This window comes from Balaenoptera borealis (assembly GCF_965194805.1).
Source record: "Balaenoptera borealis genome assembly, contig: HAP1_SCAFFOLD_1224, whole genome shotgun sequence".
Lineage (NCBI taxonomy): Eukaryota > Metazoa > Chordata > Mammalia > Artiodactyla > Balaenopteridae > Balaenoptera > Balaenoptera borealis.
In genome coordinates, this window is record NW_028122992.1 from 21,591 (window position 1) to 39,517 (window position 17,927).

General features: G+C 45.7%; 1 protein-coding gene across 1 annotated transcript in view; it reads left to right on the forward strand.

The window, feature by feature from the left end:
* Positions 1-243: 243 nt before the first annotated feature.
* Positions 244-17,927, forward strand: part of LOC309621931 (uncharacterized protein) — a gene marked incomplete at both ends in the record, with an annotated part of 55,100 nt that continues 37,416 nt past the window's right edge. The window contains 3 exon segments of the mRNA XM_082409207.1: positions 244-858; positions 864-1,070; positions 1,074-1,405. Of these exon segments, the coding sequence (XP_082265333.1) occupies positions 244-858; positions 864-1,070; positions 1,074-1,405 (1,154 nt within the window).

A 17,927-nucleotide genomic window follows, 5' to 3' on the forward strand; every position in this document is an offset into this window, starting at 1 on the left:
ATTCTGGAGTTAGCACAGAACTTTAAAATGACTATATTGAGAGTAAAAGATGGGGATTAATAGATTAAAATATGGAGAATCTCAACAGAAAATTGGAATCAATTTTAAAAAATCAAATACAGATAAATGAAAAATAAGAAAACTGATCCCCAGCAGACCTTAGGGAATACTAGAAGAAATTTTTTTGGGCTGAAGTAAAATGGCCCAACATAGAACAGAGCTGGGCTCTCGGTCCCATATTGAACTCGAGTTGGAAGAGGCGAGTCCGGTCTCAAAACGGAGGTAAAACCGCCGCCCGGTCGCCCCCAGCCCGACTCCGGCCGCCGCCGCCGCCGGGGGGAGGAGGGCCATGATCCAAAGGAACCAGAACAGTTGAGAAAACTGTTTATTGGTGGTCTGAGCTTTGAAACTACAGACGATAGCTTAAGAGAACATTTTGAGAAATGGGGCACACTTACAGATTGTGTGGTGATGAGAGACCCCCAGACAAACCGTTCCAGGGGCTTTGGTTTTGTGACTTACTCTTGGGTTGAAGAGGTGGATGCAGCAATGTGTGCTCGACCACACAAGGTTGATGGGCGTGTAGTGGAACCAAAGAGAGCTGTTTCTAGAGAGGATTCTGTAAAGCCTGGTGCCCGTCTAACAGTGAAGAAAATTTTTGTTGGTGGTATTAAAGAAGATACAGAAGAATGTAATTCGAGAGACTACTTTGAAAAGTATGGCAAGATTGAAACCATAGGAGTTATGGAAGACAGGCAGAGTGGAAAAAAGAGAGGATTTGCTTTTGTAACTTTTGATGATCATGATACAGTTGATAAAATTGTTGTTCAGAAATACCACACTATTAATGGGCATAATTGTAAGTGAAAAAGGCCCTTTCTAAACAAGAAATGCAATCTGCTGGATCACAGAGAGGTCGTGGAGGTGGATCTGGCAACTTTATGGGTCGTGGAGGAAACTTTGGAGGTGGTGGAGGTAACTTTGGCCGTGGTGGAAACTTTGGTGGAAGAGGAGGCTATGGTGGTGGAGGTGGTGGCAGCAGAGGTAGTTATGGAGGAGGTGATGGTGGATAAAACGGATTTGGAGGCGACGGTGGTAACGATGGTGGTGGTCCTGGTTACAGTAGTAGAGGAGGCTATGGTGGTGGTGGACCAGGATATGGAAACCAAGATGGTGGATATGGTGGCGGTGGTGGAGGATATGATGCTTACAATGAAGGAGGAAATTTTGGAGGTAACTATGGTGGTGGTGGTGGGAGCTATAATGATTTTGGAAATTATAGTGGACAACAGCAATCAAATTATGGACCCATGAAGGGGGGCAGTTTTGGTGGAAGAAGCTCGGGAAGTCCCTATGGTGGTGGTTATGGATCTGGTGGTGGAAGTGGTGGATATGGTAGCAGAAGGTTCTCAAAACTCAGAAGAAAAGGGCTACAGTTCTTAGCAGGAGAGAGAGCGAGGAGTTGTCAGGAAAGCTGCAGGTTACTTTGAGACAGTCGTCCCAAATGCATTAGAGGAACTGTAAAAACCTGCCGCAGAAGGAACGATGATCCATAGTCAGAAAAGTTACTGCAGCTTAAACAGGAAACCCTTCTTGTTCAGGACTGTCCTAGCCACAGTTTGCAAAAAGTGCAGCTATTGATTCATGCAACGGAGGGTCAATTAGATGTACATTCCTGAGGTCTTTTATCTGTTGTAGCTTTGTCTTTTTCTTTTCATTACATCAGGTATATTGCCCTGTAAATTGTGGTAGTGGTACCAGGAATAAAAAATTAAGGAATTTTAAACTTTTCAATATTTGTGTAGTTCAGTTTTTCTACATTTTAGTACAGAAACTTTAACAAAATGCAGTTTTGAAGGTGTTTCCTTGTGAGTTAACAAGTAAAGAAGATCATTGTTCATTAATATTTTGTATGAATTTTGCTAAAGTTAACTGTAAAGAAACACCTGCTGACTTGCAGTTTAAGGGGATCTATTCTCCCCATTTCCAAACCATGAAATGAATGGGCTCTGACATGTGGAGAGAATAGATATTTGTATGTTTGCAATGTGTGTTTTAGATAATAGAATTGGGTATTTAAATTAGCATATTTGTGAATTTAATAGCTTTAAGATTTACTTCAAATGAAAAATCTCAGAATTCAAAAAAAAAAAAACAAAAGAACAGAGCTGGGAGCGCGATTGGCGCTGCCTGCGGGGGAGGAGCGCCGCCGCCGCCGCGAGCTGGGAGCTCGATTGGCGCTCCCTGCGGGGGAGGAGCGCCGCCGCCGCCGCCGCCGCGAGCTGGGAGCTCGACTGGCGCTCCCTGCGGGGGAGGAGCGCCGCCGTCGCCGCCGCGAGCCGGGAGCTCGATTGTCGCTGCCTGCGGGGGAGGAGCGCCGCCGCCGCGAGCTGGGAGCTCGCTTGGCACTGCCTGCGGGGGAGGAGCGCCGCCGCCGCCGCCGCCGCCGCGAGCTGGATTGGCGCTGCCTGCGGGGGAGGAGCGCCGCCGCGGCCGCCGCCGCGAGCTGGGAGCTCGTTTGGCGCTGCCTGCGGGGGAGGAGCGCCGCCGCCGCCGCCGCCGCGAGCTGGGAGCTCCATTGGCGCTGCCTGCGGGGGAGGAGCGCCGCCGCCGCCGCCGCCGCCGCCGCCGCCGCCGCCGCCGCGAGCTGGGAGCTCGACTGGCGCTCCCTGCGGGGGAGGAGCGCCGCCGCCGCCGCCGCCGCGAGCTGGGAGCTCGATTGGCGCTGCCTGTGGGGGAGGAGCGCCGCCGCCGTCGCCGCCGCGAGCTGGGAGCTCGCTTGGCGCTGCCTGCGGGGGAGGAGCGCCGCCGCCGCGAGCTGGGAGCTCGCTTGGCACTGCCTGCGGGGGAGGAGCGCCGCCGCCGCCGCCGCCGCCGCCGCGAGCTGGATTGGCGCTGCCTGCGGGGGAGGAGCGCCGCCGCCGCCGCCGCCGCGAGCTGGGAGCTCGTTTGGCGCTGCCTGCGGGGGAGGAGCGCCGCCGCCGCCGCCGCGAACTGGGAGCTCGATTGGCGCTGCCCTGCGGGGGAGGAGCGCCGCCGCCGCCGCCGCCGCCGCCGCCGCCACGAGCTGGGAGCTCGATTGGCGCTGCCTGCGGGGGAGGAGCGCCGCCGCCGCGAGCTGGGAGCTCGATTGGCGCTGCCTGCGTGGGAGGAGCGCCGCCGCCGTCGCCGCCGCGAGCTGGGAGCTCGGTTGGCGCTGCCTGCGGGGGAGGAGCGCCGCCGCCGCCGCCGCGAGCTGGGAGCTCGACTGGCGCTCCCTGCGGGGGAGGAGCGCCGCCGTCGCCGCCGCGAGCCGGGAGCTCGATTGTCGCTGCCTGCGGGGGAGGAGCGCCGCCGCCGCGAGCTGGGAGCTCGCTTGGCACTGCCTGCGGGGGAGGAGCGCCGCCGCCGCCGCCGCCGCCGCGAGCTGGATTGGCGCTGCTTGCGGGGGAGGAGCGCCGCCGCCGCCGCGGCCGCGAGCTGGGAGCTCGATTGGCGCTGCCTGCGGGGGAGGAGCGCCGCCGCCGTCGCCGCCGCGAGCTGGGAGCTCGATTGGCGCTGCCTGCGTGGGAGGAGCGCCGCCGCCGTCGCCGCCGCGAGCTGGGAGCTCGATTGGCGCTGCCTGCGTGGGAGGAGCGCCGCCGCCGTCGCCGCCGCGAGCTGGGAGCTCGATTGGCGCTGCCTGCGTGGGAGGAGCGCCGCCGCCGCCGCCGCCCCCGCCGTCGCAGTCGTCGTGAGTGAAGAAGCGCCTCGGTGACGCCTGGTGAGGGCCCTCGCCGACGCCTGGGCTTACCTGCCGCCCGGCCAGCTCCGCTCGTTTCCCGTCCCCCGCGGCCCGGCGCGGGGCAGGCCTGCCAGGGCCATGGAGGACGAGGTGGTCCGCATTGCCAAGAAGATGGACAAGATGGTGCAGAAGAAAAACGCGGTGAGCGCGGCGGGCGGCGCGGGCCGGAGGGAGGCCGGGCGGCGGGCGGGGGCCAGTCGGCCTGAGGGGGCTCCCGGCCCGCGGTGAGCGCGGCGGGTGCTGCGAGACGGCGGCGAGGCCCGCGCTCTGGGGAGGGGTTCCTGGGGAGGGGGGAGCTTCGTGTCCCGCGGCCGCGTCCCGGGCAGGGGTTCTGGGGGGCGTCCTGTCCCGCAGCTGCGTCCCGGGCAGGGGTCTGGGGGGCGTCCTGTCCCGCAGCTGCGTCCCGGGCAGGGGTTCTGGGGGGCGTCCTGTCCCGCGGCCGCGTCCCGGGGAGGGGGTCCTGGGGGGGTCCCGGGGAGGGCGTCCGGTCCCGCGGCCACCGGCGCTGGGATCCGCCCTGGGCGCCCGAGGCCCCTCGTGATTAGCGCAGCCCGGTAAACTCTATGGAGGCATCCTCCTCATTATTTTAAACGTGACGGTGGTAAAGCCTCGCTGGTTTAGCTGAAGAGTGCAGAGAGCCCTCCCTGTTTGAAAGAATTGGTTCTCTTTCCCGGGCTCATTGGCCAGCAGCGAGAAAACAACATCAAACAGAGGTTTGTGATCAGTTTTAGACATGAAACTGTTCAAGCAAAACGTGAATTTCCTGGATCTTATTTTTGAGGAAGGCTGAACATTCCCTTGATTGTCTCAACTCCCCTGCATGTTTGCTTAGCAATTAAAAAAGGTGAACTACGCCAGTGTACTTGGCAAGTTGCTAAACTTTTTGGAAAAAGTGGATCTTGTTAGGCCGCGGAGTGCGGGGAGCTGTGTTTAAGGCATTGCCGCCGACGAGGCTGTGCTGCCGGCTGGATTTGGACACATGTCGTTGCTGGTCCTCTCAGTGGTTTACAGTTGCTACCGGTGGCGTTTTCTGTCACTGATAACGTGTGCACGTGAACGTGGTCTCTTGCGGTTTGTATGAGGTGCTCCAGTTTCTGCATTTCTTTCCACCTGTGTGGGCCACTCTCAGTCCCTTGCTTCCGAGTCGTCTGTATTTTCAGCTAAACTTCTGAAATTCTAAGTCCAACGAATGTGAAGGAGAGAAGGGCTGCTCTGATTTGCACAGCACTTTGGAGTTACAAAGCGTTTGTGCAGAATTCTTTGGGGACTCACGACAGCTGTGTTGCATTCATTTTACAGAATAAGAAACTGAGTCAGACCAAGCAGTTCACCTCCTTAAATGAAGTGTGCGTTGTGGATTAAGCCAGGACCCGAGTTTTCTGCTGGGCAGCATGCAGAAGTAGTGTTAAACACCGAATTCTTAAGACTTCAGACTTGGTGTGCGCCTCTTTTCCTTTAACAGGTGCATTGCCCGGCGTGTAATTTCATACCCTGTTCATCTGTCTTTGCAATTTTGGCTTTTTAAAGGATTTCCTGTTTGTTTTCTGTTGCAGACGTTGCCGGTGCCATTTATTGTTTCTGTTGATACAGGCCTTTCATTCCTCACTGCAAGTGATGAGTTCTGTATATTTGATTGGCTGAACGTTTCTGTTATTCTGTTTAAACTGGCAAGTTTTTTTTCTTTGCCTAGAGAACCCTAGACTCCCCTAGTAGAAGCTGGCTCCTAGGGAAAAAGGCCGTTTCTTCGGTAATTTTTTTCTCGAACTCAGGCTATAAAATGTGTACCTTTTAATCATCTAGTGCACTAGGTGTTTTTGTTTGTTTCCTTTCCTTGAAATAGACGTTTCCTAGAAATGAGGAATTCCTTAGTGAGCAAGTATGGAGAAGACCAGTTTGTATTTATCTGCAGTTCTCAAATTATAAACATATAATGCGTCAGCAGGAGAATGAGGATAAGCTCCACAGATGATCCTCAAGTCTCACTTTTCTTTTCAAATCTTATATTTCTAGTAGTACAGAACTTTACCAATATAAAAACTTGCCCCCCCCGCCCCCCAAAAAAAAGAACACAACTGCAGGAAAGAACAAAGAGCACTTAAAGTGTGTGTGTGTCTAATATATACATGTACATATACCCAGGTACATACACCTTTATATTTATATGTTATTTTGTAAATAAGTGACAATAATAATGTCTTGTGGAGATGTAGAACAGAAGTATACAACGAAAGCACAAACAGCAGGAGGGGCAAATGGAGTTAAACTGTTCAACCTCCATGGGATGGTTCCATGGAGGAGGCAGAGAGGGGGATGGGATCCTCGAAGAGCTGCTGAAGACCTTGCATTTTTTGCAGATCTCTTTAGAATGCTACTTGCATATTGTGCTCTCACTGAATGCACCTGGCTGAGCTATGGCACATTAGCACGGTAAACATTTGTCAGATTTGCCCTAGTCAGAAAATTTTCTATACCTGCCATCCTGCTTGGCACTTAAAAAAAAATTTTTTTTTTTTAAGCTCTCTATGATATAGGGATGATGGGTGAAGAAGGTAGGCTGCAGGGTAATATGTAGTATGTATGATCCCATTTTGATACAGTAAACAGAAAGTATTAAATGCATGCCTGTTTGTATGAGCAGTGAGTTTGCATGGTTATCTCAAGAGGGAGGGAATGGGACGGGTAGAGAAAGAGACTGACCACAGACTATTGTTTTACTTGTTACAAGAGGCATGTGTTGCCTTCATTTCTGATTAAACTTTTTGTGTCCAGATTATTGTAGGTTTACATGCAGTTGTAAGAAATAATAGTGCGATAGCTCCTGTGTGTCCTTTACCCAGTTTTCCCCAATGGTAACATCTTACAGAATCATAGTATACTGTCACAACCTGGGTATTGCCATTGACACAGTCAAGATAGAGAACATTTCCATCCCACAGGATCTCTCCTGATGCCATTTTATAGCCACTGCTGCTCCCCCACTCCCCACCAAATCATAGTGATCTGATAGTGCAGTGGATAAAGTTGCAATTAAAGTTTTTGTGCAGATGATCAAGGGAAAATACCCCCTGGGGAAGATGGCCCATCTCCCACTCCCCCGGCCCTATCTGTCCCTGGCAACCTGTCATTTCAAGAATGTTATGTGGGACTTCCCTGGTGGCGCAGCGGTTAAGAATCTGCCTGCCATTGCAGGGGACATGGGTTTGATCCCTTGTCCGGGAAGATCCCACATGCCGCGGAGCAGCTAAGCCCATGCGCCACAACGACTGAGCCTGCGCTTTAGAGCCCGGGAGCCACAACTACTGAGCCCACGTGCCACAACTACTGAAGCCCGCGTGCCTAGAGCCCGTGCTCTGCAACAAGAGAAGCCACCGCAGCGAGAAGCCCGCACACTGCAACAAAGAGTAGCCCCCGCTCGCCGCAACTAGAGAAAGCCCACACGCAGCAACGAAGACCCAACGCAGCCAAAAATAAAATAAATTAACTAATTAATTAAAAAAAAAGAATGTTATGTGAATAAAATCATATAGTGTGTAACCTTTTTTTTTTTTTAAGTAAAAAAAATTTTTTTTTGGCTGCGCTGCCGGTTGTGCGATCTTAGTTCCCCGACCAAGGATTGAACCCAGCCCAGGTAGTGAAAGTGCTGAGTGCTAAACACTGGACCGCCAGGGAATTCCCAGTATGCAACCTTTTGGATTGGCCTTTTTCAATCAGTGTAATTCCCTGGAGAGTCATCCAAATTGCATGAATCAACAGTGCTCCTCTTTTTTAAAAAAAATATTTATTTATTTATTTATTTGGCTGTGCGGGTCTTTAGTTGCAGCATGCGGGATCTAGTTCTCTGACCAGGGATGGAACCTGGGCCCCCTGCATTGAGAGTGCAGAGTCTTAACCGCTGGAACACCAGAGAGGTCCCAGTGCCGCTTTCTTTTTAATTGCTGAGTAGTATTCCATGGTTTGGCTGTACTTCAGTTTGTTTAATCACTTGCCCATTGAAGAACATCTGAGTTTTTTTCCCATTTCCTGACTATTACTGATAGAGATGCTGTGGACATTTGTGTACCTTTTTTTGTGCGAACATGCGTTCTCTGGGATAAATGCCGTAGGGTATGTGTTGCTTTTTTTGTTTTTTTTCCGGCTACGCTGTGCCACATGTGGGATCTTGGTTCCCCAATCAGGGATCGAGCCCGTGCCCCCTGCATTGGGAGCTTGGAGTCTTAACCACTGGACTGCCAGGGAAATTCCTGTATTGCTCCCCCCGCCCCACTTGATTGATTGATTGGTTGATTGGCTGTATTGGGTCTTAGTTGCGGCACGCGGGACCTTCGTTAAGGCATGTGGGATCTTTATTGTCGTTGCGGCGCACGGGCTCTTCGTTGCAGCATGAGAGCTTCTCTCTAGTTGTGGCGTGCGGGTTTTCTCTCTCTAGTTGTGGCACGTGGGCTCTGTAGTTGTGGCGTGCAGGCTCCAGAGCGCGTGGGCTCTGTAGTTTGCTGCACGTGGGCTACCTCATTGAGGTGTGCGAGCTCAGTAGTTTGGTGCGAGGGCTTAGTTGCCCCGCGGCATGTGGGATCTTAGTTCCCCGACCGGGAATCGAACCCGCGTCCCCTGCATTGCAGGACGGATTCTTTACCACTGAACCACCAGGGAAGTCCCTGTATTGCTTTTTTAAATTCAAAAAAAAAAAAAAGGAAAAGCAATTAGAGGTGAAACAACTAATTATATGATGGCCTTTCAAAGTACATATTCAAACCCTACATTCTTGGTGTACATAAGTTATTTATGTTGATTTGTGGTGTTTAGCTCTAGCAACAAGGCAATAATAATAACGCTGTAGTTTTCCTTGTTTCTTTCAACTGATGATCTGTGTATTTATTACAAATATTAATTAACACTCACAAGCTACCAGGAGGCAAGTAATGGTTAGCGCTGGTGTGGTTAACTCCTTTATAGATAGGGAGGTTGAGGCATGGGTATTGTGGAATTTGCCATGTTGAGGCATGGGTATTGTGGAATTTGCCTAAGGTTATATAGCACTGTGTTCTGACTCAGATTCATTCAGATTTATTCCTTCCCTTTCTGTCTCCTGAATTAACGCTTTGTAATTTTGACCTAGGTGTGAGGACACGAAAAGGGTTTTTTTCTGTATCTGAGGTTTAGTGCTTGTTTTATAGAAGCAATATAGTATAGTGGTTAGAGTAGGCACTTTAGCATCTGAGTTTTGTTTTTTTCTTAAGTCTTTAATGAATTTGTTACAATATTGCTTCTGTTTTATGTTTTGCACATGCCGGAAAGGTAATAGGCCTTGGCCCCTGGGCCTGGGCTTCGTCTCTTGTGCTGTCTCCTGTCCCTGTTGCCCCCGCGCGCTGGCCCGTCCGCGCTGTGCCAGGGGGTATTGGTCGTCTCGCGGCTCAGTTCACAGTAGCTGAAAGGGACTGTGTGTGATGGTCTCATTTCTGCCCATCGTTTTCAAAGGGAGGCTCTGGCCATTGCTCCTCGGGTAAAATGCAGAGGGAGTGCTTTTTAAGATGGGACTGTCAGTGTTGGGGACACTCCTTAATTACCAAAACGGAATCCCCTTCAGTTCCTCCAGCTGTGTTGTTTTGGCACAGAAGATGTGAGTAATAGGAACTGGAGCTAAGTTGGAGTGAAAAAACGCACCGGTCCCGCCGAATTTTCCATCGAAACAGTTGATTTGTGTTGTCTGTAGGAATTCTAAAGGGCGTACCGTTGCTTCCTAACCGGAGTCATTTGAGAGATCTACCTCTGTACGTTCAAATGATTAATTTTGAGACTTTGCTCATGTGTGCAGTAAACCCTTTAATTCCCTAAGACCTTCCTTTCCTCCATCTCCTACCCCATTAAGCCCGCTTCAGTTCATCTCCTGAATTTCTTTGGAATCTGTCAGCTCTCCCTCAACACCCTAATACTGAACTTGCCTGTGTGTTGCGATTAGGTCCTAACTAGTGTCCATATATCTTGTTTCCTTCCAATCCATTCTTCACACAAAAAACCTTCAAGGCAAGTTGGAACATTGCTCATAAACATCGCTCACAAACATTGTTTTGAGAATAGAAAACACAGTGTTTGTTGGCCTTTAAGACTCTGCGTGGTCTAGAATCCTCTCTGCTTCTCTAGCCCCATCTTGTGCCACTTGTGCCCTCACTTTCTATGCTTCAGATACACTGAATTAACCTTAGTTCTCACTCATCTGACAGAAGTCAGTTCAGATATTATTTTTCACTGTGATCCCTAGCATTAAGCAAGTTGATTATCACGTTTTGTATGAGGACTAAAACTAAACTGGGAAGTGGAAGAATTGAGTTTAAACTGTTTCAGTCAACACGCATGTATTAATGATACCTACATATTGAACACCGGGCTAGGTTTCATGAGGGATACAGAAGTTCTGGCCATCTCTGGTTTTGGATATCCCTTATTTGTTGAGACCTTTGCGTTGTTTGGTTGCCTTTTGTCTGTTTTCAAGATGGGAAAACAGGAACGAGGGAAGTATAGGTTATTACTAGGTGGGGTTGAACAAGTGGAGCAGCAAACTGCAAGGCAGAAAGAAGAGGGACGTACTATAGAGGGATATGATTTCCATTCTCAAGGCGCCTGCATCCTGTGCAGGGAGACAGCCTAACATAAAATGTGCCTAACAACAAATATATTGACTTCTTACTAAAAATCTGCAGTTCATATAACCAAGGGGTTTATAACTTCTCCTTTAAAAGTGATATTCCTGGGACTTCCCTGGTGGTCCAGTGGTGAAGACTCTGCGCTTCCAATGCAGCAGGCGTGGGTTCAATTCCTGGTTGGGGAGCTAAGATCCCACATGCTGCGCAGCCAAAGAAATTTTTTTCAAAAGTTATACTCCTGTATTATTGAATTTAGTGGTTTAGATTTTGTTTTAATGTTAAGAAGATTTCAGTTTATTTACCAGGAACAAACAAAACATAATGTAAAAATAGTTTCCCAGAAACGATTTCCATCATTCTCTTCTTCCCTTTCTCCCGCAGACTGGTGTTTCATCTTTACAAGCTCTCTGTCTTTCCATAGGAAAGCTGTCTGGCTTGGAGGTTGCAATCCCAGGGAATTTTTCATCAGCGGGGAAGTCTCCATCACTACAGAGGGATCAAGGGAGAAGTCAGTCCCTGGTAAGTGAGATGCTCCCCCTAAACACCAACACAGCAGTCGTGTACCTTTTAAGGGGTTCAAGGGCAAGATGGGCTAGGCATTTCTACTAACTCTTCTTAAGGATCATGGACAGTGCCGTAAGCTACGAGGTAAGCGGTGACTGTTGTAATTCTTACTGGTGATCATTTCCTGTCACTGATTCTCGGCTTTCTTTGTATTTCATAGGACTGTTGTCAGTCCAATAGAAAATGAGTCTTATTTTTAAAAAACTGAAATGTTTTACAAAGCCTAGCATTCTCATATAGAGTCCCTTCAATTCTCCCCACTTTCCCAAGAGGCTATGAACGCTTCACACCATGAACTAGGAGAGGGGGTAGAGCCCTTTCTGATGAAATACATCAACAAAGACAGAGTCTTAGCCTGCTTGCTCTCTGGACAGGATCTCGGACTACAAGGTCTTCAATCCTGGTATAAATGAAGGAAGTGAGGACAGTTCAACTGGCACTCTCATAACAAGAGTTGTGAAACACCTTCCAAAGAGACTATAGCAGTAGATGAGGGAAGGGAGTGCTACAGTGTGGTAGTACAGGGGGAATGATCGGCTACAGCAGTGAAAAATGTGGTACCTATTGGTGTGCTCTCGGGGTTCTTGTACATGTAGCATAGATGACCTTTACAGTGGCCCTCTCACCTTCCCACCTGCATTAGGTGTTCTTTTTTTTTTAAATTTATGTTTATTTATTTATTTATTGTTTGAACTTATTTATTCTATGTGTTTATTTTTTTGGCTGCACTGGGTCTTCATTGCTGTGCACGGGCTTTCTCTAGTTGGCGGCTAGCGGGGGCTACTCTTGGTTGCGGTGTGCGGGCGTCTCATCGCGGTGGCGTCTATTGTTGCGGAGCATGCGCTCTAGGCGCGTGGGCTTCGGTAGTTGCGGCTCACGGGCTCTAGAATGCAGGCTCAGTAGTTGTGGCACATGGGCTTAGTTGCTCCACGGCATGTGGGATCTTCGCAGACCAGGGCTCGAACCCGTGTCCCCCGCATTGCATTGGCAGGTGGATTCTTAACCACTGCGCCACCAGGGAAGCCCTATTCTGTATACTTTTAAAATATTTTTTAAAATTTTACTTCTGAATCCACAGAGTTAAAAATCTTTTATTATTAAACCAAATAATATTTCTCTTTTAAAGGAGTCCTTTCTACCAAGTACCTGTATGTAAAGGTAAGACCGTGAACTGTGGGCTCTATGTAGACCGATCCATTTGATGTCAGAAGAGGTATAAAATACACTTTCACAGTTGGATTTCCTCTCCTGTGCTCTGCCACCAACATGAAAACAGCATACCCAGAGTAGCCTGGGTTTCAGTACAAGGCATGTGGAACAGACCCAAACCGTTTTTGCATCCTGATGCCAAACTCCAACTGACTCATAAGCCCATGAGTGAGGAAAGCAAATGTCTGTTGTTACGAAGCACTGAGATTTTCGAGGTTCTTATACAGTATCACGGTGGCAATAGGTAACTGACACATTAAAGGTGTTCTGTGTGATATTGATTAGACTATACATTTGGGGGGCATAATTTTATATCACAATAAAAATGTATAAGATATATAACCATCTCGGGTTTCCCTGATAGCGCAGTGGTTAAGAATCCGCCTGCCAATGCAGGGGACACGGGTGCCAGCCCTGGTCCGGGAAGATCCCCCATGCCGCGGAGCAACTAAGCCCATGTGCCACAACTACTGAGCCTGCGCTCTAGAGCCCGCGAGCCACAACTACTGAGCCCATGCACCGAAGCCCACGCGCCTAGAGCCCGTGCTCCACCACAAGAGAAGCCACCGCAATGAGAAGCCCGTGCACCGCAACGAAGAGTAGCCCCCGCTCGCCGCAACTAGAGAAAGGCTGCACGCAGCGATGAAGACCCAACACAGCCAAAAATAAAATAAATAAAAGTAAAAAAAAAAAAAAGAAAAGAAATATAACCATTTCAACATATAAATGTATTTATTCAAATTAAATTCAGTGCAATTTACATGTGGAACTAAGCAATTTTCTTTATACATTTAGGCATATTCCATTTATACCTACAGACAGATAAACTTTTTGCACAAGTAGGAAAACTTAAAATATATTTTGAATAGATTTGTACAAACTGTTGAATACTTTAAAATTAGTAATTGAAAGTTCCCACCCTCATTTGGAGGTAGAATGGGAACTTAACTTTCCAGTTACTGGTCTGAAAAAGAAAATAACTTGCTATAATTTTGAATGTTATATAGTATAAGCACTATAAAAATATCACTGTCATGATAGCATAGGAACACTCTAAATGTAGACCTTATGGTAGAAATTGCTAGCTGTTCACCAAAACTCATTTCTTCTTCATCCTGGAAAGCACAGCTAAACTATTCCTAGTCAGTGGAAAGTGATGTGGGCCACACCTAGGCCTAGCCCATAAAAGCCTCCCAACATGTGCTCCTCCATGCTTTTCGTCCCTTCCAGTTGACTATGATGATGAATCCAAGGTTCCATGTTTTAAAGAAAGCAGAGTCACAGTCAACCTGGGTCCCTGCTCAACGTTTCTTGAGCAAGAAATAGACTGGTATTGTGTTTGCTATCTGTTCACTGTATCATGCAAAACAATAGTAAAAGAAACAATGCCAAATAGTTATCTACCTCCCTAAAATTGAACCTCTATAGTTTTTATGTTTTCATGAACTACTTGCATTCTTATGACAAGTATTATGAGTTGAAAATACGTCAGCCACAAGTAGCATGAGTTTCACATAGGTTGTTAACTTCACTAGAAATTGAAGTAAAAACATAATAAATTATATTCTCTTCATAGCTATGTAAATAAAAGATGTTTTAATCATGTACAACCTAATGCTTAAAATTAAAATTAGGTTTTCTAACTAGAAAGACCCAATCAAGAAATTTCTTAGTTAATGACACACAAAAGTTGGTAATGTGACCTAAAATTCTCTTACCATCTGTGCCATGAAGAACAGTAATCTGTTGGACTGAAGATGATGAAGCAAACTTGACAGGAACTTTGCCCAACTTCTGTGTACTGAGGTCTGGAATATCATGTCCACGATCTTCAGCATTAACAAAAATCTCAGATGAAAACATGGTTTTTCCTGGACTCTCTGTTGTTATCTGAGTGACTGCATCAGATGATAATTTTCCAGAGAAGGGAGAAAACGGGGTCTTAATCTCCTTTGGTGATCTGAACAAAAAAGAGAAAGCACACAGCAGGTCATATCCTTGGCTTATCAAATACTGTAATTTCTTTCCAAATGTGGCTTCAATATTTTTTGGAGACACATCCAACTCAAATGGTTAAGTTATTTCTGCAGTACCCTGTGCTTTTTTACATACTTATTACAGGGTGATCATGCATGAGTTTACTTTTACTTATTTTAAAATCTACTTTTATTTTGGATTTAGAATGCTATTATATAAGGAAAGGGTACTTTTCAGTTGAAGTGGAAAGATATCCATTAAAAAATAATTACTGGAAGTCCACTATAAATTAGGGGACTATGCTAAACGCATAGAGTGTACAAAAATAAAAAAGAAACAGAGCCTTTCCTCAAAAAGTTTATATGTCAGTGGGGGAACCAGAGGTTTTTAAGGTTGTAATTATGTATATAGATTATAAAGAATCCATATTAAAACATAATGGAGTAAATAAATGAGTGTATAAATAAATAAATAATAGGAGGGAGGGAGAAGACAAATCTTGCCAACAGAAGAATTCCATATGTAGGTAACCTCCCCCCCGCCCCCCCCCGGCATCCATCTCCTCCCCAAGGAGGTGGAGGTGAAGCTTAATCTTCCCCTTAAGTCCAGTCCTGGGCTGGCCTTAATGATTGAATTCCAGAGACAGTATAAAATGGGAGAAAAAGTAACTTTACAGTGGAGAAACCAAGCAAACACCATGTTATGCAAGTGATGATGTTTCACATCACCAGTGATGTCACGGAGACACTACATACTCTCTGTTATGATGTGATGAGACGGTTACTTCGCTTCTGCGGTATTCTTTGTCAAAACCTATAACTCCAGTCGAATCATGAGAAAAACATCAGCCAAACCCAGACTGAGAACAATTCTACAAAATATCAGACAAATATTCCTCAAGACTGTCAAAATCATGAAAAACAAGGAAGGAATGAGGAACTGTCATAGACCAGAGAAGACTAAGGAGACATGACAACTAACTAAGTGGAATGTGATATACTGGATTGGGTCCTAGAACAGAAAAAGGTCATTAACAGGAAAACTGGTGAAATCCAAAAAAAGTCTTAAGTTTAGTTAATAGTAATGTATAAATGTTGGCTTTTTAATTTTGAAAAATATACTATGGTAGTATAAGATGTTAGCAATAGGAAAAACTGGGAGAGAGGTAAAGGGAACTCTGTTTGTATCTTTTCTGCAGATTTGAAATTATTTGAAAATGAAAAAGGTCATTTTTAAAAAATGGAGTAATACTGTATTGTATTATATCACAGAAGAAGAAGACCTTTTAAAAGGTCTTTTAAATCTCTACCCTCTATATACTATTCACTAATTAAAAGGACAATTATGAGAAAAGAAAATAGGCCCATCTCCCTTATGTATACAGAAGCAAAAATCATACACAAAATGTTAGACAATCAAATGTAGAGTGTGTGAGTGAGTGAATGTGTGTGTGTGTGTGTGTGTGTGTGTGTGTGTGTGTGTGTGAATTCCTACCAAGTTGTTTTACTCCAGAAATGCAAGGTGAGTTAACATTCAAATATCAATAAATGTCATGCACCACATCCATAAAATAAAGGAGAAAATGTATATGATCATATCAGTATAGTCAGATAAAGCATTTGATAAAATTCAATAATTATGTATGATTAAAAACTCATAGCAAAGGGAAACTACAAAAAACTTTAGAGCCACCATCCTATTTATAGTGAAATGTGGAGAACGTCCACTGTAAGATTAGGAACAAAATAAGAATGCCAACTCTTACCTTTTCTATTCAACCTATTAGTAAAAGTATTAAATGGCATTAGCAGTAAGGCAGGAAAAAGAAATCAGAAATATAAGGCTAAGAAAGGAAGAAATCATACTGTCACTTTCCATAGTTGATATAATTAAGGATACAGAAAATCCAAAACCATCTACAGATAACTTATTAGAATATCAGTTAGTTTTTAGAAGAGTTGCCAGATAAGAGACCAAACATTAAAAAATTCCACTAACATTTTTCTGTGTCTGAAAAGTTATAAAATTAAAAACTAAAAAATATGCCATCTACATTATCATCAAAACATCATATACCTAATAATAAGTGTAATAAAAAATGTAAGAACCCTATTAGAATAGAAAACTATTGATATATCATAGAGAGAAATTAAAGGTGATCTAAATAGGATTTCTGCTTTGAGGCAGGATGTATAGGCATACCTCACTTTATTGCACTTCACTTTATTGTACCTTGCAGATAATGCTTTTTTTTTTTTTTTTTTTTTTTTTTTTTTTTTTACAAATTGAAGGTTTGTGGCAACCCTGTGTCAAGCAGCTCTACTGGTGGTGCCATTTTTCCAACAGCATTTGCTCACTTCGTGTCTCTATGTCATGTTTTGGTAAGTCTCACAATATTTCAAACTTTTTCACTATTATACTTGTTACATGATCTGTGATCAGTGATCTTTGATGTTACTATTGCAAAAAGATTACAGCTTGCTGAAGGCTCAGATGATGGGTAGCATTCTTAAAGTCTACTTTCAAATTAAGATATGTACTTTTTTTAGACATAATGCTATTGCACACTTAATAGACTACAGTATAGCATAAACATAACTTGTACATGCACTGGGAAACCAAACAACTCGTGTGACTTGCTTTCTTATGATATTCTCCTTATTGTGGTGTCTGGGACCAAAGCCATATCTCCATAATAATATGCCTGCACTAGGTAGGCACAGGCCATCACTCCTGCTGCAACGAGCAAACAAACTTGAATAAAAGATCATCGAGCTAAGGAAGCAATCAAGAAACAATATCAACTAATATGCTAGAGAGGGACATTTAGAGATTTGGAGCAGGGGTTTGGTGTAGGGAGACATACTCCACTGGAAAAGAGAAATCACCATATCTTTTGATGAACTCATTTGCTGGCATGATGGAGTGAAATCTAGCAGAATGTCAAGCCGATTTCCCCCACAGGACATTTCCTTAGTGTCAGGGTGGTATAGGATGATGGGGGACTGAGCCAAGAAAGCAGAGTGAAATTTCCTGCACAGTCATGGCACTAACAAACCAAATCCCGCTAGATAAAGGGGCCTGTGACAATCATTAGGTCTCCTCTTCAAGACATTTGCCAGTTTTTGAACCTATATAAAGCAGGAAGCTAAATACCTAATGCCTGAGGGAGAGAACTTTCCAAAGTGAGGAATTAGAGACCTACCAGACTCACAGTAAAAACCCAGAAGTGCCATCCCCAAGAAGGGGGCTGAGTCAGAAAAAGTGAAGTCATCTGCAATGTTTCAGTGTTTATGAGACAAATTTTCACTGAGAAAGTGTAACGGCAACAAATACATAGCTGGTCTCTCCTTACATTTGCCATACTCTGAAGCTGTGAGAACTGAGAGCCTAAAGAGCTGAATTCAAACATCTGAAAGACTGAAGTCAATAACTGACTGTATTTATTGAAGAATCAAAGACCTGTCAGGCTCACAGCAAAAATCCAGGGAGGCCACAAATTAGGAAAAATCATAGGTAGGATGAGACAACTAAAGCTCCAACCCAGTTCTGACCTAGTAAAATTCCTGAAATGACTGAAATGATCAGCCACTCTGATTAACAGAGAAAAGGGTAAATCTTCTCTGGTGCAAAGTAATAGCATCTTCAGTCTCTATGAATTTTTTATTCACCACGTCCAGCACACAATCAAAAATTATGAAATTCCTGAAGCAGGAAAAAGTGACTAAAACTTAAGACAAAAAAAAAAACAAAAAAAAAAAACCAAGAAAAATTGATTT